Source organism: Piliocolobus tephrosceles, chromosome 17, assembly GCF_002776525.5.
Source record: "Piliocolobus tephrosceles isolate RC106 chromosome 17, ASM277652v3, whole genome shotgun sequence".
NCBI classification, from domain to species: domain Eukaryota; kingdom Metazoa; phylum Chordata; class Mammalia; order Primates; family Cercopithecidae; genus Piliocolobus; species Piliocolobus tephrosceles.
The window spans coordinates 5,058,846-5,080,220 of record NC_045450.1 but is presented as its reverse complement, the minus strand read 5'-3'; the positions used below and the strand labels follow the sequence as shown (position 1 = coordinate 5,080,220).

Sequence of the window (21,375 nt, the reverse complement as noted above, 5' to 3'; positions counted from 1 at the left end):
TGAAATTCTTAATAGTTTTCTGGGTTTTTTTAGCAAGTGTCCCCACGTTTTCATTTTGCACTGAGTCACACAAATTATGTAGCTGGGCTGTCTTCAAAAACGCCAAGGTCGCAAAAGACAAAAGGCTGAGGAGCCTTCCAGATTAAGAGATCAAAGTGACATGACAACTAAAAGCAACTCCTGGATTACAGGGTCACGGGCAGCCAAAAAGGAAAAAAAAAAAGAAGAAGAAAAGAAAAAAGACATTAGAGGGACAATTGAAGGTTAGCTGTGGATAAGATCACAGAAGTGTGTCAGTGGGGTTGTCCTAACGATTTTGCCCTGTGGTTAAAAAAAAGCCCTTGTTCTTAGGAGGTGCATAGTGAGGTATGGGGTAAAGGATTATGATGTCTGCAGTTTGGCTGCAATTGGTTCAGGAAAAAAAAAAACGAAGTACAAATGATTGCGTAAATCAGGCAAGCCTAAACAACTGCTAAACAAGAATAAAAGTTCTACGAGAGTTCTTTATGCCTGTAACTTCTTTTTCCTTGTAGCTTCCTGTAGATTTGAGATAACATGGAGATAAAAAGTTACCATCACTAGCACCGCCCGACCCCCCAGAAAAACACAGGTAATTTAGTCCAAGCTAAAAGCGGCCAGCCCGGGACTTGAGTCACGTGAGGCCACCCCACGTGACCCGAGGCCCCGGTCCAACATGGCGGCCTCCACGGGTCGTTGGCTTCTCCTCCGGCTTGCGCTACTCGGCTTCCTCTGGGAAGCGTCCGGCGGCCTCGACTCGGGGTGAGTGCAGCTCCCGGGGCGAGCCTGGTTCGGGGCCCCCCCCCCGTCCTCAGAGCTCACGAGGACAGCCCCCCAAACTCACGGCCGCCCGTCCCCGCAGGGCCTCCCGCGACGACGACCTGCTGCTGCCCTATCCACGCGCGCGCGCGCGCCTCCCCCGGGACTGCACACGGGTGCGCGCCGGCCGCCGCGAGCACGAGAGTTGGCCTCCGCCCCCCGCGACCCCCAGCGCCGGCGGTCTGGCCGTGCGAACCTTCGTGTCGCACTTCAGGGACCGCGCGGTGGCCGGCCACCTGACGCGAGCCGTTGCGCCCCTGCTCACCTTCTCGGTACTAGAGCCCGGTGGGCCCGGCGGCTGCGCGGCGAGACGACGCGCCACCGTGGAGGAGACGGCGCGGGCGGCCGGCTGCCGCGTCGCCCAGAACGGCGGCTTCTTCCGCATGAACACGGGCGAGTGCCTGGGGAACGTAGTGAGCGACGAGCGGCGGGTGAGCAGCTCCGGAGGGCTGCAGAACGCGCAGTTCGGGATCCGCCGCGACGGGACCCTGGTCGTCGGGTGAGGAGGCAGGGAGCCCCGTGCTGTCGAGGGCAGAGGGGCTGAGATTTGGGTTGTAGCCGTGCCTCTATGTTCAAGTCATTTAACCAAGCTGAGCCTCTGTTTCCTCATCTGCAGAATGGGTATAGGAATCGTTTCCTTGCAGAGTTTATTCATCATTCAGTATCATTGAGCACTTCCTTGTATCAGGCAATGTGCTGCGCCCTGGAGAGATAACCCTGAACAACAGTCTTTGCCTTAACAGACCTCCCCCATTACTAGAAAAATCAACCAAATCTGGGTAAATAGCTAACTTACATTCTGATTGCTGTGTGTGCAGCAAAGCAACCAACGGGGTGAACCGGTTGTAAATACAGTGTTGATTTTAGGGAGGGTGATCTGAAACAGGCTTCTCCAAGGTGACCTTTGAATTGAAACTTGAAGATTACTCACTAAGTCAGCCAAGGACAGAACTGGAGGAGGGGAGGAAGAGCATTTCAGTCCAAAGGAACCCCGAGCACAAAGGTCGGAGGCTCGGGGGGCTTGTGTGTGAGAGGGACTGAAAAAGGAGTGGGGTGTCAGAAACATCAACTCATCAAGACTGATGATTTTGTGTTTTTTTTCTTTTTGAGACAGAGTCTTGCTCTGTCGCCCAGGCTGGAGTGCAGTGGCACCATCTTGGCTCACTGCAACCTCCGCCTCCCAGGTTCAAGCAATTCTTCTGCCTCCGCCTCTGGAATAGCTGGGACTATAGGCGTGTACCACCATGCCCAGCTAATTTTTGTATTTTTAGTAGAGACAGGGTTTCACCATATTGGCGGGGCTGGTCTCAAACTCCTGACCTCAAGTGATCCGCCTGCCTCGGCCTCCCAAAGTGCTGGGATGACAGGTGTGAGCCAACACGCCCTGCCAAGACTGATGATTTGAATTATTTAAAATTGAGTCTCAAAAAAAAACAAAAAACAAAAAAATTATTTGGTGATGTTAAAGCTTGTTCTGATCATGGGTAGGACCAGGTGAGAGAAATCAGTGGAGAAACGAGGAACCCAATGAAGAGGCCATAACAGGCATCAGGTGGTGGTTGGGCTGGGTATGGCCTGGAGATTGAGGGCCATGGATGGATTTGAGATCTGTTGGCGGATGGTCATTTCTATTAAATGAAACTTAGACTGTTTGCAAAGGCGCGTTGCGATCCTGTTGTTAGAACCCTGTCCAGCTTCAGCTCTGACAACAGGGAGATTTCCTAGGGCCGTTAAGTTGTCTCAGCTGCACTCAGGTCCCAGCAGGTTCCTGGGGCACGAGGGGGGAATCTAGCAGCCAGGTTGGGGCAGCCAGGGAGAAACAGCCTGACTCTCTGCAGTTGCTCCTGCTGGTGAGTGAGCTTCCCACCTTCCCCGGATCCAGGTACCTGTCTGAGGAGGAGGTGCTGGACACTGAGAACCCATTTGTGCAGCTGCTGAGTGGGGTCGTGTGGCTGATTCGTAATGGAAGCATCTACATCAACGAGAGCCAAGCCACAGAGTGCGACGAGACACAGGAGACAGGTTGGATGGGGAGGCTGTTGACAACAGCCGTCTTGAAAACCATGACCAGTGGGCTGGGCGGAGCTGTTCTTAAGTCTTTGGAGTATTGAACAGCTACTTTGTGCCCAGCACTACTCTGGGTACTGGGGATTCATGGGGATGAAGATAGGCTTCTATTCAATATATAAGACAGAAAATAGTTCTAGAATGTGCTGAAAAGAATTGGTAAGTGCTCAGAAACAAAAATAAAGTTGGGGGAAAGGGGAGAGATGGGGACAGGGGCCATGGGTACAGGGAGAGAAAAGTGAAGAGAAAAAAATCTTCATGGACCTGCAACATCGGCGTGGCCCAGGAGCTTGTTCCAAAGCCCCACCCACCTCAGACCTGCAGAATCAGAGGCAAGGCCCAAGAGTCTGTGTTTTAACGGGCCTCGGTGGTGATTCTGACCAACACTCAAGGTTGAGAACCACTGGGATGCGGAATACTGGGGTAGGGACAGGATACCATGGCCCTGATGTGGGCATGGGCTGTTTTAGAGTGGGCAGTAAGCTAGGTGTGGTGGCTAACACCTGTAATCCCAGCACTTTGGGAGGCCAAGGCAAGAAGATTGCTTGAGCCCAGGAGTTCGAGACCTGCCTGGGCAACATAGTGAGACCTGTCTCTACAAAAAAAAACACAAAAATTAGCCAGGCATGGTGGTGTGTGCCAGTTACTTGGGAGGCTGAGGCAACAGAATTGCTTGAACCTGGGAGGCGGAGGTTGCAGTGAGCCGAGATCCGGCCACTGCACTCCAGCCTGGGCAAGGCAGCGAGACTCTCTGTCTCAAAAAAAAAAGAAAAGAGTAGGCTGTCAAGGAAGGCCTCACTAACGAGGTGATCTGACGAAGGAGCAAGCTAGAGAAAAGCACAGTTCTCAGCCAGAGGGAACAGGAAGTGCAAAGTGGCTGCAGGGTGGTGAGGGGACACCCAGGAGCTGAAGCAGGAGGAGGAAGAGGCTGGGGAGGGCATGCTGGCCCTTTGGATCTTGTTCTAAGAACAGGGGAAACCGTGGCCGGGCGCAGTGGCTCAAGCCTGTAATCCCAACACTTTGGGAGGCCGAGACGGGCAGATTATGAGGTCAGGAGATCGAGACCATCCTGGCTAACACAGTGAAACCCCGTCTCTACTAAAAAATACAAAAAACTAGCCGGGCGAGGTGGCAGGCACCTGTAGTCCCAGCTATTCAGGAGGCTGAGGCAGGAGAATGGCGTGAACTCGGGAGGCGGAGCTTACAGTGAACTGAGATCCGGCCACTGCACTCCAGTCTGGGCGACAGAGCGAGACTCCGTCTCAAAAAATACATATTAAAAAAAATAAAAGAACAGGGGAAAGCATTAGAGGGTCTTCACCTGGAGGCTGGCATAGCTTGGTTTACCTGCAAGAAGAGCCCCCCTGGCTGTCCTGGGGAGACTGGGATATGCAGAGGGGAGGCAGGGAGGTGAGCCAGGAGGCTGCTGTGCTTCCCAGGGAGGTAGTGGGTAGCTCAGACCAGTGGAAAGTGCAGTTAGGCAAGAAGCAAGAGGCCTCCCAAGGGGCCGGTGATCAGCCAGGCTGCTTCTCCTTCAGGTTCCTTTAGCAAATTTGTGAATGTGATATCAGCCAGGACGGCCATTGGCCACGACCGGAAAGGGCAGCTGGTGCTCTTTCATGCAGACGGCCAAACGGAGCAGCGTGGGTGAGTCCTGGGAGCTGAGGCCCCCTGGCTGGGGCTCAGTCCTGCTGGGAGGAACGTTGACCCAATGACAGCCAGACGTTGACCCTCTGACTCGACCTGCTTTCTGGGATGTTCACACCTATCTGACCCCCCTCCCAGGGCCCCCCCGCCTACCCTCCCACAGGATGAGGGTCCTGAGATCTTTCCCAGTTCCAAGAACTCAACATCTCCAGCTTTAGGCCTCACCTTTCCTGAACCCTAGTTAGGATACAAGGAAATGGTCACAAAGTTAGCAGGGAGCAGACCTTGGTTCCATCCCCAGCTCAGCCATCCTATGCCGTAGACAAGTCACTCAGCCTCCCTCAGCCGCATTTCTATCCCCTGTAAAGAGAGTGTATTGCTTTACTCTGGCTGCATAGCTAGCACACATTTAGCAACACTCAACAGGGAATGTTCTTTTGTTTGTTTCTTTGAGGCAGGGTCTTACTCCGTCGCCCAGGCTGGAGTGCAGTGTTGCAGTCTCAGCTCACTGCAACCTCTACCTCTCGGGTTCAAGTGATCCTCCCACCTCAGCCTCCCGAGTAGCTGGGATTACAGGAACCCGCCACCACGCCCGGCTAATTTTTATATTTTTAGTACAGATGGGGGGGGGGTTCATCATGTTGGCCAGGCTGGTCTCGAACTCCTGACCTAAGGTGATCCATCTACCACAGCCTTCCAAAGTGCTGGAATTGCCAACGTGAGTCACCGCACCTGGCTAATTTTTGTATTTTTAGTAGACACAGGATTTTATCATGTTGGCCAGGCTGGTCGACTTGGAATGTTCTATGTTCAGGGTATCCCATGGACAAAACCAAGATGCTGGTCAGGCAGGGCTCTCGGATCTGGAAAGAATCCTCTTGTTTAGGTTATTGGCAGAATCCACGTCCCCTCAGTTGGGGGACTGAGGTCTTAGTTTCCCTCCTAGCCGCAGTCTGGGGCCTCAGCTCCTTCAGGCTGCCCAGGTTCCTTCCCACGTGTGTCCCCTCCCCAAGTTGTCCAGCCCACCCTCTCATCCCCCTCTTATTTCAAATCTCATTTCCTTTTCTGCCACCAGCCAGAGAAGGTTCTCTGTGTTGAACGGCTCCTGTGATTCCAGTGGCCCCACCCAGATCCTCCAGGCCGTTTCCCCTCCCTTAAGGATGCCTGTGCCATGTAACAGCACAGGCATGGGTGTGATCTCACGTGTTCACAGCTTCTGGGGGCTAGGACGAGACATGCTTGAGGATGGGGGCCGCTTAGAAATGTGCCTGCACTGTGGGCGTGACGCTGTGCACTGCGGAAGGAGAAGGAGTTAAATCGGAAACGATGGTGGGCGCTGAGCCTGAACAATGCCACTTTGTGCCGCAGCATCAACCTGTGGGAAATGGCGGAGTTCCTGCTGAAACAGGACGTGGTCAACGCCATCAACCTGGATGGGGGTGGCTCTGCCACCTTCGTGCTCAATGGGACCTTGGCCAGTTATCCGTCAGATCACTGGTAAGCACGTGAAAGCCGCCATCATGAGGGCTGCAGTCCAGGTCTGCCCCAGCCTGTCTCATTCAGCCAATAGTGAGTGCCTGCTGTGTGCCAGGCCCTGGGGGTTCAAGAGTGAGCAGAAAATGCTACAGTCCCTCCCCCAGGATGCCAGTACTACCCCGGCCTAGGAACAGGGGTCAGTCGGCCAACAAAGACCTCCCTGAGGATAACAGAATAAGAACTGAGATTAGAAGGAGGTGGTAGTGGGGTGGTGGGGGGGGGGGAGACTCTTCCGGGCAGACGGCACCACATGTGAAAGGCCTAGGGCTGGGAGGGATTGTAGGAAGCAGAGGAACCTATAAAAGGCTGGAGAGGGGCCGGGCACAGCGGCTCTCGCCTGGAATCCCAGTGCTTTGGGAGGACGAGGTGGGAGGATTGCTTGAGCCCAAGAGTTCAAGACCAGCCTGGGCAACATAGTGAGACCCCATCTCTACAAAGGATAAAAAAATTAGCTGGGCGTGATGGCGCACATCTTACGGTTACAGCTGCTCAGGAGGTTCAGGTGGAAGGATCACAATACCTCATCTCAGAAATAAATAGAGAGACCCCATCTCATAGGTAGGGAGGCAGACAGACAAGAACAGAGAGAGGGGCGGTGGGGGCTGCCCTGGAGGGGGTTAAAGGGCCGTCTGGGCGTGGCCTCTCCTCACACATCACATCCCTCTACAGCCAGGACAACATGTGGCGCTGTCCCCGCCAAGTGTCCACCGTGGTGTGTGTGCACGAACCCCGCTGCCAGCCGCCTGACTGCCACGGCCACGGGACCTGCGTGGACGGGCACTGCCAGTGCACCGGGCACTTCTGGCGGGGTCCCAGCTGCGGCGAGCTGGACTGTGGCCCCTCTAACTGCAGCCAGCACGGCCTGTGCACAGAGAGTGAGTGGGGGTTCTGGGGAGGGGTCTGTGCCCAGCCCTGCCTTGCCCTGGGCCCTCACCTGGCCTCCCCGGTCTTATCTCGGCAGCTGGCTGCCGCTGTGATGCCGGTTGGACCGGGTCCAACTGCAGTGAAGGTAGGAGCTGCCACGCCACTGGCGGGTGGGGAGACGGTGGCCCCGGCAGCCCCCCCCACTAGCCCTCTGCTGCCTCTGTCCCCACCTTCTGGTCTGAGAACAGCTTGCCTCTTGTTTTCTGCCCCTGCCTCACCTGCAAGTCACTGCATGATTCCCTGTGGCCCATTCCACAAAGGGCTCCAGCTCCAGTGCCCACCTTAAATCCGGGATGATCTCATCTTGAGATCCCAACTGAAGTACCTCTGCAGAGATTCTGCTTCCACATAAGGTCTCGTTCAGGGGCTAGCCCACGGAGGGCAGGGGATGCTTCGCCTTCAGCCCAGCTCTGTACACATGGGCCAGGGTATCCTGTCCTGTCAAGAAAGGCTCTGACATGGGAGGCCCCAACCTCTGTCCTCTCTCCTCCCTTCTCCCATCTCCTTTCCATAGAGTGTCCCCTTGGCTGGCACGGGCCGGGCTGCCAGAGGCCTTGTGAGTGTGAGCGCCATTGTCCCTGTGACCCCAAGACTGGCAACTGCAGCATCTCTGGAGGTACCTGCCCCTCCGAGGGGAGGGGGTTGGGCGGACGCTCCTGCTGCGGCCCCTTCAGTCTGTCTCTGGTATGTTACAGTAAAGCAGTGTCTCCAGCCATCTGAAGCCACCCTGAGGGCAGGAGAAGTCTCCTTTTTCAGCAGGTAGGTGCTTCTGTGGGAGCTGGGGCCAAGATGGGAGGAATCCCCCTTTTCTCCTGCACCCTTCCCCTGTGAGGTCCATCTCCACCCTTGCCCCCTGCCAGCTCCCTGTCTTAGAGGAAGGGGAACCAGCTCTCCCCACTGTCTGCTTTGGGGACCCTGGAGCAGAGCCCAGGGCCTCTGAGTACCCAGCCTCTATTGTCAGCATCCCCCTTGGAGCTCAGAATGCAAACTGGGCTAGATGAGATCCCAGGGTGGGGGCAGGGCGTTTCTTCATTCTGTCATCCGGGCGGAAGTGCTGTGGTACAGTCAGCTCACTGCGATCCTCCCGCCTCAGCTTCCCAAGTAGCTAGGACGACAGGCACATACCCCCGCATGCAGCTAATTTTATTTTTTACTGTTTTTTAGAGATAGGATCTCACTGTGTTGCACAGACGAGGTGCACAGTCCTGGGCTCAAGTGATCCTCTCACCTCGGCCTCCCAGCCCCCATGCCTAGCCTCCAGTTGTGTTTTATTTGGCTTACACAATTTTTAAAAATTTAAAATACATTAGCAGCATCTGAAAAGCAGTAACATTCACATGTTTTTAAACTTTTTTTTTTTTTTTTTGAGACGACGTCTCACTCTGTCACCCACGCTGGAGTACAGTGGTGTGATCTCAGCTCACCACAACCTCCGCCTCCTGGGTTCAGGCGATTCTTGTGCCTCAGTCTCCTTAGTAGCTGGGATTACAGGTGCCCAGCTAATTTTCATATTTTTAGTAGAGACGGGATTTCACCATGTTGGCCAGGCTGGTCTTGAACTCCTGACCTCAAGTGATCCACCCGCCTCAGCCTCCCAAAGTGCTGGGATTCCAGGCCCAGCCTTAAAAACTTTTTTAGTGGCTTCTCTTAAAATATCAGGCCAGGTGTGGTGGCTCACACCTGTAATCCTAGCACTTTGAGAGGCTGAGGCGGGTGGATCACTTGAGGTCAGGAGTTCAAGACCAGCCTGGCCAACATGGTGAAACCTGGTCTCTACTAAAATTATGAAAATTAGCCAGGCATGGTCATTCAAGCCTGTAGTCCTGCTCGGGACGCTGAGGCAGGGGCATCGTTTGAACCCGGGAGGCGGAGCTTGCAGTGAGCCGAGATCGTGCCACTGCACTCCAGCCTGGGCAACAGAATGAGACTCTACCTCAAAAAAAAAAAAAAAATCAGGAGATGGGGCAGCACGGACCTGCACTGCATGTCATGACTGCCTCTGCTGTTCCCTACACATGTCTTAAATGTTGCCCCATCCCCACCTCGTCCATTTTGCTCAAAACATGCCCTGTGTGGTCCCTGGAGGCACCTGATTGAGTGCTGTCTCTACTGGGTGGAGGAAAGCCCCTCCAGTGCTCCCCCAGCCCCGAGTCCACCCAGCAGTCCCCCACTTGGGGCTTCTCTCCTGTCTGCAGGACCGCCTGGCTAGCCCTCACGCTGGCGCTGGCCTTCCTCCTGCTGCTCAGCGTCGCAGCGAACCTGTCCTTGCTCCTGTCCAGAGCAGAGAGGAACCGGCGCCTGCGTGGGGACTATGCATACCACCCACTGCAGGAGATGAACGGGGAGCTGCTGGCTGCAGAGAAGGAGCCGCCAGGGGGCGCCCACAACCCCTTCAAGGACTGAAGCCTCAAGCTGCCCGGAGTGGCACATCCCGAAAGCTTGTTTCCCCACCGTCTGGCTTCTGCAGGGGAAATTTCAAGGCCGCTGGCGTGGACCATCTGGGTGTCCTCAGCCCCTGTGGGGCAGCCAAGTTCCTGATAGCACTTGTGCCTCAGCCCCTCACCTGGCCACCTGCCAGGGCACCTGTGACTGTAGCAATACCATGCTCCCTGGACTCAGCCGCCTGCTTCCTGCCTGCCTGCCTGTGTCTGCTGCCGAGAAGCCTGTGCCCCCGGGAGGGCTGCTGCACTGCCAAAGAGCCTCCCACCTCCTGGGGAAGGGGGAGGGGCTGCCAATGAACCAAGCCCAGTGACCACATCATGACAAGACAGCACATCCCGGCCAGCGCCCCGGCTGGGGTGGGTTAAAGGGACGAGTCTGCCTTCCCGGCGGTGACACAGGACCCCTTTTCTACACACCTCATCACAGGATTTGCCAACTAGAATTCGATTTCCTGTCATAGGAAACTCCTTGGAAGAAGAGTGGGGGATGAAATCATGTTTACAGACCTATTTTGTCATCCTGCTGCCAATAACTTTTTTTAATCACTTGAATAAATTGATATAATAAAAGAAGCCACCAGGTGGTGTCTGGATTCTGAATCATGGACTTCAGGGCGCTGCTAGGGCTTAGCAGGTGTAGTTTATCCCTAAACAGGTCACAGCGGTGTCCCGGAGCCAAGTCCCGTTCCCTGCTTGTTTAATCCAGTGCTTTTCAAACTTCAATATGCACAGGTCACGAGGCGATCTTGTTAAAATGCAGATTTGGGCCTGGGGTGAGGCAAGCAATTCTGCACTTCCAACAAGCTTGCAGGCGATGCTGATGCTTCAGGTCCCCAGACCACACTACTTGTCTTTCTTAGAAACAGGGTCTCGCTCTGTTGCCCTGGCTGGAGTGTAATGGCACTATCTCGGCTCGCTGCAACCTTGACCTCCTGGGCTCAAGTGATTCTCCCACCTCAGCCTCAAGTAGCTAGGACTATAGGCACATGCCACCATGCCCAGCTAATTTTTTTTTTTTTTTTTTGAGACGGAGTCTCCCTCTGTAGCCCAGGCTGGAGTGCAGTGGCCGGATCTCAGCTCACTGCAAGCTCCGCCTCCCGGGTTCGTGCCATTCTCCAGCCTCAGCCTCCCCAGTAGCTGGGACTACAGGCGCCTGCCACCTCGCCTGGCTAGTTTTTTGTATTTTTTAGTAGAGACGGGGTTTCACTGTGTTAGCCAGGATGGTCTCGATCTCCTGACCTCGTGATCCGCCTGTCTCGGCCTCCCAAAGTGCTGGGATTACAGGCTTGAGCCACCGTGTCCGGCCTCTAATTTCTTTTTAATTTGTCATCGTGATATTGATTTTCTTTGCCTGCCCAACATCCAGTCTCTTATAGCAACAGTCCTATCTTAGGCTGGGATTCCCCAGACGCAGAAACTAAGACAAGGAGGTGAAAGCAAGTAGTTTATTGGGGAGGTGGCCCCAGGAAGCACTGGTAGAGGACAGGGAGGGAAGTCAGCCTGTGCAGGGTGCAGGAGTGAGTAGGTCTATACTGTAGGCAACAGGGGCTCAGTCCTGCAGGGGGCCTCTGGGAGAGTTGGTAGAACAGGTCTCGGTTGTGCCTTTCAAGGGTGAGGAAGCTGGCATATTTATCAGCCAACACCCATTCATCATTGGTTGAGGGCTGCTCCTGGGGTTTGACTCCCTGGCAGTGCCAGCCTGCCCTACCCAGAGACCGAGCGTGCCCTGGCAACCACAGGGAGCTATGGGAAAGTTGCAGCATCTTGCAACATGAAGTCCTCCATGGTAATGACAGTGCCCAGGGAGGTGGCCACTCCTGCCTCCCGCTCCAGGTCCTATCTAAGGTCTGCAGTCCAAAATCTAAATGCCTGAGCCCCAAAATGTGCCTCTCCTATAATAGTACAAGTGTCACATGTTTGGGGTTGCCAGAGACCCCCAAACCGAGGAGTCCTGGCTGTGAGCGTGTTGCTTTCAGGGTAGTACCTGTCCCCCATTCTCCAGGTAGTTTGGGTGGCACTGTCTTCTCACCCCAAGTTGCAGGTGGGCCTCACAGTTGGGTCCAGAGTTAGGCACTTGCCCCAGGTCAGCCAGTCGGAGTCCACCCTGGAACTTCTGCTGCAGATGAAAGAAGAAACTCTCTCTGCTGGGACTAACTTCCCAGGTTAGACACAAGGAAGGCCACAAGGTGGGCCCAAGGTGGGCCACAAGGAGAAGGAATGGAAACCAACTCTTCATGTGGAGAAGACCTGATCGGAACCAAGAGATGGAGCGGTGAGCCGGTGTGGAAAAGGACTAAACTCAGGGTGGGGGAGGAGACATGATTTGAATGCCTGGATCCAGCTGTACCTGAAGTGAGATCATTCTTGGACTTCCCAATTACATGAACCCATAAATTCCCATTTTTTGCTTGAGGCAATTCGTATTGGGTTTTGGGGTCTCCTGCAACCCAAAACGTGTGACACTTGTATTGTTACAGGAGAGGCACATTTGGGGGCTCAGGCATTTAGATTTTGGACTACAGACCTTAGATAGGACATGGAGCAGGAGGCAGAAGTGTCTGAGATTCCAGGACCTACCTATGGTGGTGGTGGGGACACAAATGTACAAGAGCTAAAGTCATCAAGCTGCAGGCGAGCTGGCTGGGGATGCAGGAGCTCCAATCCTGGCAGTGCAAGAGTCTCCCCCTGCTCCGATCCCAGCAACGCAAGGGTCCCCTCCCCCACCCACAGTAGTGACTCAAGACCCCCAGGCACAGGCACGGGAGTCTTGGACGGCAGACTGAAGACTCTGCAGCCCAACTGGGAACCCTGAGAGTTCCACGTGCTGGGCCATCGCCATGGTGACACGTCTCAGCTGCTGGGGTGCTCTGCACAGGACTTTAGTATTCAGAAAGACCCCAGAAAGGATCTCATCCTGGTGTCAGTGGGTGAGCTTTCAAAGACTCTTTGGGATCCCACAGTGAACGCCATTCGTGTGTGTGTCCTGAGTTCTCACGGGATTCTCCAAAGAGTCTGTGTCTGAAAAATAAAATTCTGGCTCAGAGGTTTCAAATTGTGCTTTTGGCCAGCTTGGGCAACATGGCCCCGCCGCTACAAAAATACAAAAATTAGGCACGGTGGTGCACACCTGTGGTTCCAGCTACTTGGGGCTGAGGTGGGAGGGTCGCTTGAGCCCAGGAGGTTGGGGCTACCGTGAACCATGATCGTGCCACCGCACTCCAACCTGGGTGACAGAGTGAGACCCTGTCTCAAAAAAAAAAATGTGATTTTTGGGAAGCCGCATGCCTCTAAAATGCCTTGTGGGGGGCTGAGCACTAAGGGAGGCAGGGAAGTGAGCGGGACAAGTTGGCAGCCACAGCCTCTGACATCCCTGAAGGCCCTGGCTCCCTTCCTCCCAGGCCCTGCCCCAGCTCCCACGGCAGCTGCTTGCGTCCAACCTGGCTCCGCAGAGGTCCCAGGGATCTGTGCCCCAAGAACTGATCCCAGAGGCAGCCTCTGGGTCACAGGGAGCCATGGGCATGTTTGGCCTGCTCTGGGTCCAGGCCCCAGGAGGTCTCCAGGGCAGCGCTGTGGCTGAGACAGGCATCAGCAGGGCCCCGCAGCTCAGGCCTGATCCCAGCTCCCGCCCACCCTCCGGAGCTCTGTCCTCCCCCACAGGGCTGTTCTTTCTCACCCGCCGCACCCACGAATCAGCTGGCTGTTCCTTTGAAACCCACCACCCACAGTTTCAGAGAAATCCACGGAAGAGTCACCGCCAATGAACACACGCAAGTGCAAGCCGCCTCCTCTCCCCTGATGAGCTGTGCTGGGCAGGGCTGGGGAGCAGAAGCTACGTGGACGGATGACCCTCGCGCCATCACACAAAACACCACACCTGCTCTGCTCTCACAAGTGACAACCCCAGCCACCAGCTCCAAAACGAGTCCCAGGGTCTGTGTGGCAGCCAGCTCCACTCTCCGTGCCCCGAGAGAGCTCACGGGAAGGACAGGTGGCACCCTGGACAGGGCCCATCACAGCCTTCTGACGGCAGGACTGTGGCTGTCTTGGGATGCAGCTCTCCAGGACACCAGGTCTGGCACTTTGGTAAAACCCCAGGGGGAGGGCAGAGCAGCCCAGGAGAGATGGACGCCAGGGCCCTCACTTTCACCTGGGTACCTGGCCGGTAAAATTCCAGCAGTGCTGGGTGGACCCAGAGATTTTCACATCTGTTTAATGCAGATACAACTGTGTGCCTGGTTATCTATTGTATGCATACATAGTAAGTTGAGTCGCATGCCCCAGAATTCATGTCCATCTGGAACCTTAAAATGTGACCTCGCTTGGAAATAGGAAATAAGAGCTTTGCAGGTGTAATTAGTTAAGGATCTCAAGATGTTACACTGGACTTAGGATGCGTCCTAAATCCAATGACTGGTGTCCCTACAAGAGGAGGAAACACAGAGAGAGAGGAAGGCCATATGATGATGGAGGCAGAGACTGGAGTGATGCGACCACAAGCCACGAGGTGCCACTAGACACTGGAAGAGGCAAGGAAGGGTCCTCCCCTCCAGCCTTCAGAGGGAGCAGGTCCTGCCTCCACGTTCATTCCGGACTTGCAGCCACTAAAACATTGCTGTTGTTTTAAGCTACTAAGCGTGTGATAATTTGTCACTGCGACCCTAGGAAACTGATACAGTATAATTCTGCTTTGTATATAAAAATTGATAAAAATTATAATCCTCCTTCACATGGCCCAATAACCAATCTTGAGATCCTTAACTAATTACATCTGCAAAAACCTTATTTCCAAATGAGGTCGCATTCTAAGGTTCTAGCTGGACATGAATTTGGGGACGTGCTAGCCAATCCATTACATATGCATACAATATGTATAATACGCAGTTATACCTGTATTAAACAGATATGCAGCCCCTTGGGGGTGATGTCACTCCCATTTCAAATGCTGTAAAGCAAGGGTGTCCAATCTTTTGGCTTCCCTGGGCCACAATGGAACAAGAATTGTCTTGGGCCACACATAAAATACACTAACGATAGCTGATGAGCTGAAAAGACAAACACAGACACAAACACTGAATGTTTCAAGAAAGTTTACGAACTTGTGTCGGGGTACATTCAAAGCAGTCCGGGGCCGCATGCAGCCCGCAGGCCACAGGCTGAACAAGCTCGCTCTAAAGTCTTTTAAACAACAGCTGGAAAATTCTTGAACGAGCCCAGGGGAAACCTCCAGGGTTTCAGGAAGCTGACAATGCAAGCTTATCCAAATGGAAAACGTTTCACGCTGCTGGTTGGAGCAAATGATCAGGCAAACAAAAAAAAGCCATCGTGTTTCACTGACTCAAAGAGACTTTGTTGAAAGGAATTACACTATTCTCAGTGAACAATTAATTTTACAGTGGGGAGGGGGAATTCCACAGAGTGCAGGGTGGAAAAAAAGAATCTCAAACTCTCCATTTGCAACCTCTGGGAAAAAACATCTTCTAACTGCCAAGGGAAATACCACTCAGAATACACTCCTTCAGATGAGTGGATTTGCCCAGAAAACACAAGCAGATTCTTTCTTTTCTTTTCTTTCTTTTTGAGACAGGGTCTTGCTTTGTCACCCAGGATGGAGTGCAGTGGTGGGATCATGGCTCACTCCAGCCTTGACCTCCAAGCAATCCTCCTGCCTCAGCCTCCTAAGCAGCTGAGACTATAGGTGCGCACCACCACACCTGGCTCATTTTTAAATTTTTTGTAGAGACAGGGTCTCACTAGATTGCCCAGGCTGGTCTTGAACTGCACTCAAGCGATCTGCCAGCCTCCGCCTCCCAAAGTGCTGGGATTATAGACATGAGCCACCGCGCCCGGCCCACACAAGCGGTTTCTAAAAGAGAAAGGCTGCACCCCCAACTCAGAGGGCAATAGTTCTTGACATCTACTTTTCTCTGGATGCAATCATGAAAAACAGTGATAGGGAACCTCAGGAAGAAAACTGGAGTCTTTGGAAGAGAAGCATGAAGTAATCAGAATGACCACTGACATGAATGGAGCGCTTTCTGTGTTCTGGGAGCTGTGCTAAAAGCTTTACAGCTACTCACTCATTTCTTCCCACTAGAACCTATTGAGGTAGGCACTGCTTTCCTCACTTTACAGATGAGGAAACTGAGGCACAGAGAGGTTAAGTCACCTGGTCAAAGTTACACAGCTAGTGAAAGGAAGGCTAGGGTTTGAGTCCTGGCCTAAATTCAAGGCCCAGGTGCCCAAACACCAACAGTCATGCTGTCTGCGGGTTGCTTCTGTCCTGGTCACAATGGATTAACAAACTAATGATGTAAGAAGCCCAAGCCAAGGCACTTCCAGCCTTTGGCTCAGGGGAAATTCAAAAGCCAAAAGCTTGGCAATCCCTTCCTTGGATTATGTTTAATTCCAGGCCTCCCAAAGGCAAGAAGAATGACCTTGATGATGCTTGAAGGTGGGTCCCCAAGACCTCCACGTGGGAGGAGTGCCAGCCGTACTACATGCCTCCATAGATACCTGCTGATTCTGTAGTCCAGCTTCTCTTGTCCATTGGGGGACTGGCCCTCCGCAATCCTCCTGCTGCTTCTGGAGGGAATGTCAATCACAGGACCCTAGTTCCTCGCCAGTGTGGCCCATGGGAATGAGCATGTGACTCAAGCTGGGCCAGTCAGAGCCTTCCATGAGATTTGAGACAGAAAAGCGTCCCTTAGAGAGTGTGAATCCTGAAGTTACAGGCTCGGGGCTGCTGGCAGTCATCTTTCCCGCCAGGTGGAAGAAAGAATGAGGTCAGCATGCAAAGAGATGCAGAGTCAAGAGGCCTGGGTGCAGCTGAGAGGCCTGAGGACATTAAGCTCCTGGATCCAGCCATACCTGAAGCAGCAGCCACCTTCAGCCATCCTAAATACAGGACCCAGGAAATTTGCTTTGTTGCTTAAGTCAGTTTGGGCTGGTTCTTCCCTAGGGAGAGAGCACTCTCAAGGCAGAACTGAAAGGGCCTGAGATTCTTCACCCCCACGGTTAAGGGTGGACAGCTGATGGCAGACACCCCCTACCTCTGGAACAGGCAGCTCCAGCTTCCTCCAGTAAAAGTCTTCTGCGTCCTTCTCTGGGGCTACACAATAAATGTATGAAGACTGCCAGGGCAGCTTATCGCAGCATACTTGTAGGATAACACCTAGTTTTTAAGAGAAAAGCTGGAAAATGCACTTAAAGACAGTTGAAAATATTGCAAGTTGCTCTCAGCAATAAATGCCCAGTGACAAGGGAGCAATTAGTTTTGAGAACGTCTCCTTCCAATCAGTCGGTCTCTTATGCACACATGTGCACACACACCTTGACACAGGGTGCAAAGCAATCTATTTTGTTCAGATACCTGAGAAGCAGACAGAGAGCCAGCAGGAAGGTGGGCAAGGCTCCCTCCCAGCAGAAAGAAGGATGTGTCTGAAAATATGACCCTTTCTCTCTGCCCTGGGTTTGGGGTTGAGGCTGGCATGGATATAAGTCTCCTGGCCCTGCATGCTGAGCCTCCATAAAGATGATTCTTGTGGCCACAAAACCACCCCTTGGCTCAGTTACTCCGTCAGAGATAAGCCCCAATTCTAAGCAAGGCCAGGAGACAAGGGTGCCAGCCACTGGTGACAGAGCCATGTCAGTGAGGCTCCTGTCACGCAGGTCATGAAGATGTGTAATGTGGGCTGGGTGCAAGTTGATGGGGTAGGGACTAGAGTGGCCCGATCCAGGGGTGCAGAGTTGTTGCCTTCATCCAACAATAGTGACCCTATTCTGCCGGTGCTCCCAAATGCCTAAGGGAAGCCAGAAATCCTGATTTTGATGTGGAATGCCCCAATTTTTAAACCATTCTAAAGGCAAAAAAGCAACACTAAAAGCAGGCCAGATCAGGCTTCAAGTTGGTTACCCCTGACTGGCTGCCTTTTGGGGAACCCAGGAAAGGAAAGGAGAAATGTCTCAGGCCCCAAGGAGACCCAAGACGCTCCTGTGTAGTAAAACTAGGGAAAGTCATGTCAATATTGAACCTAGTTCCAGAGTCATATCTGCCCCAGAGCAAACGCAACAGCCTCCACTCCCAGGGAGAGTCGGGACTCTGTGTTAAGACCCTGGATCTAGCCTTACCTGAAGCAAGCCCTCCTAGACTGGCCAGTTCTATGCACCCAGGAATTGTCACCCTTTTGTGTTTAAGCACCTGGGCATGGGTCTCTGTGGCTTACAGCCAAAAACAGTCATAATTAAACAGTTCCCTAGGAGCGAAAGGCATCTCAGTGGGGTGTACAGACAGCCTCAGTAACCCCATCGCTGTCTGGAACTTAGCAGAAACCCAGGGTTCTCCCACCCTCTCCAATCAGGGATGGTCAGGGTTAGGCCATGCTGGCCACGTGCAGGGGACATGGATTTTCGGTTCGGGATGTGCTGTTCCCCATAAAGAGCAGTGCCTGTAACTCACTGAACTGCTCACCAAGCACATCTTGATACTGCATAACGGAACGTTACGCAACCAGATGCGAAGGTGAACACCCTACATTTCTGCCTCCCCAGCATCCTTCCTCCTTCTTCTTAGGGGGAACCCCAATACTCCTTGAGGCACCCGTTAGCCCTTTTCAGAGCAAGAGGTTGGTTCCAGAGACGTACATGTGATCCAGGCTGACCAATCACTGCACCTCACTGCAACCCTGGATCGCAGTGATTGGTCCAGATTGGGCATGACCCTGCTGGCCAATCAGCATTCTCCAGTGTCCCTGGCAACGGTGATTGGTTCAGGAAGTGATCTGGGAACCGCCCCCCCCTTCCAGGCTAAGACTTAACTCTGGGAAGTGGGTTGGAGCCTTTGGTAGGAAGAGGATCCCTTATGCAGCCGAGCTGCGGGGAGGAGAAGGGCACCTAATAGCGATGGTCCCCTGCATGGCGAAAGCAGAGCAAGAGGTGGACAGAGGGGAGATGGGCCTGGCTGACATCGCTAAGCCTGGATGTCCCAAAGGTGTGGTATGGTAGACATAGACACCCCGGCCTTGGCTTGGTCTTCCTTCCACGAAGCCAGAAGGAGATGGTTCTGTCCTTGCAACTTCAAGATCCCTGACACCACACACAGGCCAGGCCTGGATCCTCGCCATCCGCTCCAGACACCCCAATTTGGGCAGCATCTAGGCCTAGGGCTCTAGCCCACATGGTTCCAGGCCCTGCAGTTAGCTGGCTTCTCATTCTGGACACTGGAGGTGAGCGGGCGGCCCTGAAACACTGGGCCTGGCTATCTGGAGACCAGGGAGCTGCTATGAGACTGGCCTGAGGAGGAGGACGAGGTGGCTGCGCTGAGCTGGGAGAAGCCGCTGGTGCAGGATTCCAGGCTGGACATGGAGCCTCTGGGGAGGAAGGACGTGGCACACGTTACCCTCTCGCAGTAACAAGGCCCTTGGGCTGACCTACAGCAGTGGAAAAGCTGTTGATGCTGCAAATCAGGCCCCAGGGCCCCAGGCCAATGCAGAAGGAAAAGCAAGTGACACCATGAAGAGAAAAGCGCTACCCAATTCCCCACACCCCCATCTCCCCACACGGAGCCCAGCCTGCCACAGACCCATCACGGGCTCCCCTGGCCTGAGGCCCTTGCATGGCCCTAAGGCTGCCACAGCCTGGGGAGTCCCTGGCCCTGTCTCCCGTCTCACTCCTTCCTTGCTCTTTGCACTCAAACTCCATAGTCCTCCTCCTAGCTCTTACAGTGGCCTTCGTGTGCGCTGAGCCTGAGGCAGAAGCCCCTTCTCTCCTCCCCAAGCTGTCTGGTTAACTCCAAACCTCAGGGCAGTGCCATCCTTGAGAACTTTCTTTTCTTGTGTAGAGTTGGGGCTGTCACTATGCTGCCCAGCCTGGTCTCGAACTCCTGGGCTCAAGCGATCCTCGGGCCTCGGCCTCCCAAAGCACTTGGATTACAGGCGTGAAGCACCATGCCCAGCCTCCAAGAACTTTCTGCAATGAATGTGCTCTACATCTGCACAGTCCAACACACCAACCACTGGCCACATGGGCTGGTGGTCACCTGAAATGTGGCCCATGCGACTGAGGCACTAAATTGTTCCTTTTATTTCATTCTGCTTGCTAAGTTAAATTGCTGCAGGTGGCTAGCAGTGACCAGATGGGACAGTGCAGCTTTAGGGCCTTGCTTCTCAAAGCATGGTCTGGGAACTGGCAGCACCAGCAGTGCCCAGTGCTTGTTAGAGATGCAGAACCTTGCCAGGTGCCATGGCTCATGCCTGTCATCCCAGCACTTTGAGAGGCTAACATGGTGAAACTGGTCTCCACTAAAAATATACACATTAGCTGGGCGTAGTGGTACGCACCTGTAATCCCAGCTACTCAGGAGGCTGAGGCATGAGGATTGCTTGAACCTAGGAGGTAGAGGCTGCAGTGAGTAGAGATGGTGCCACTGCACTCCAGCCTGGGTGACAGAGTGAAACTCTGTCTCAAACAAACAAACAAACAAAAAAATAGCCAGGCATGGTAGCACATGCCTATAGTGCCAGCTACTTGGGAAGCTGAGGTTGGAGAATAGCTTGAGCCCAGGAGTTCAAGGCTACAGTAAGCTAGGATTGCACCGGTGCACTCCAGCCTGCGTAACACAGTGAGACTCTGTTTCTAAAAATAAATAAATAAAAAGACCCCCTGGTGACTTGTGTGACCACCACACCACTTAGATCTCACTCCAATGTCATGTTCCATATTCCTTCCCCAACTCCCTCTCCCAAACCCAGGCCAGGCCCCTGTCCTGTGCTAAGGCTCTAGGTTATGTCCCTGAGCACCTCCTGGCTGGGCGGCTGATGTGGTTTGGCTCTACGGCCCACCCAAATCTCATCTCAAATTGTAATCCCCACGTGTTGAGGGAGGGACCTGGTGGGAGCTGATTGCCTGGTGGGAGGAAACTGCATGCCACAGCAGAAATGAAGGAGGAGATCTGGAGGAGGAGCAGGCAATTTCTTCAAGGTTTTGCATCTTGTAAAAGCGCATATGATTTTGCACAGGGGGGAAAACAGCAGTTTCCCCCATGCTGTTCTAGCGATAGTGAATAAGTTCTCATGAGGTCTGATGGTGTAAAAGTATGTGGCTTCCTTTGCAGTCTTCTCTCCTCCCCCTTTGCCTTCCGCCATGATTGTAAGTTTCCTGAGGCTTCCCCAGTCATATGGAACTGTGACTCAATTAAACCTCCTTTCTTTATAAATTACCTAGTCTCAGTAGCTCTCTCTTTTTCTCTCTCTCTCTCTCTTTCTTTTCGAGACAGAGTCTCGCTCTGTCGCCAAGGCTGGAGTGCAGTGGTGCGATCTCAGCTCACTGCAATCTCCACCTCCCAGGTTCAAGGCATTCTCCTGCCTCAGCCTCCCGAGTAGCTGGGATTACAGGTATGCGCCACCACACCCAGCTAATTTTTGTATTTTTAGTAGAGATGGGATTTCACCATGTTGGCCAGGCTAGTCTCGAACTCCTGACCTCAGATGATCTGCCCGCCTCGGCCTCCCAAAGTGCTGGGATTACAGGCATGAGCCAGCACACCCGGCCTCAGGTAGTTCTTTATAGCAGTGTGGAAACAGACTAATACAGTGACCTTGGCCATGGCATCCATCGCTGACCATAGTTATACTTGGGTGTGAGCATTTCGTCTCTGCTTCATGATGACAGACCCTATCTGTCTGGTCTCCCCACGATCCAAGCCACCACCTGCCCCCTGAGGGTGACCAGGAAACGGCCTTTGAACTGATTTTCTCATGAGGCTACAGGAGGACAGGGCAGTAAGGTCCTCTCATGGTGATCACCCTAGACAGTTTGGTGTGCAGCGTCTGGTCCAGTCCACCCCTCTGGCCTCCGCATGCCCGGCTTCAGAATCAGCCCTCCCAGAGACAGACCTCCAATGCCTGTGTCTATTCTTCTGTGTCCCCCC

The 21,375-nt window shown here is 53.7% G+C and overlaps 2 protein-coding genes across 2 annotated transcripts in view; one reads left to right on the top strand and one right to left on the bottom strand.

The window, feature by feature from the left end:
* The first annotated feature begins 668 nt into the window (after window positions 1–668).
* On the top strand, window positions 669–10,049 carry NAGPA (N-acetylglucosamine-1-phosphodiester alpha-N-acetylglucosaminidase). Its single transcript, XM_023225794.1, has 10 exons — window positions 669–780; window positions 881–1,336; window positions 2,720–2,859; window positions 4,443–4,551; window positions 5,920–6,048; window positions 6,757–6,962; window positions 7,049–7,096; window positions 7,526–7,627; window positions 7,707–7,770; window positions 9,207–10,049. The coding sequence occupies exons 1-10, from the start codon at window positions 695–697 to the stop codon at window positions 9,412–9,414; spliced, it is 1,548 nt and encodes a 515-aa protein (XP_023081562.1). The 5' UTR covers window positions 669–694; the 3' UTR covers window positions 9,415–10,049.
* A 4,472-nt stretch (window positions 10,050–14,521) lies between these two features.
* SEC14L5 (SEC14 like lipid binding 5) overlaps window positions 14,522–21,375 on the bottom strand; it is a 63,414-nt gene continuing 56,560 nt past the window's right edge. Inside the window, exon 16 of the mRNA XM_023225795.1 lies at window positions 14,522–18,817. Coding sequence (XP_023081563.1) covers window positions 18,706–18,817 — 112 coding nt within the window. The 3' untranslated portion in view covers window positions 14,522–18,705. The remainder of the gene's footprint in view (window positions 18,818–21,375) is intronic.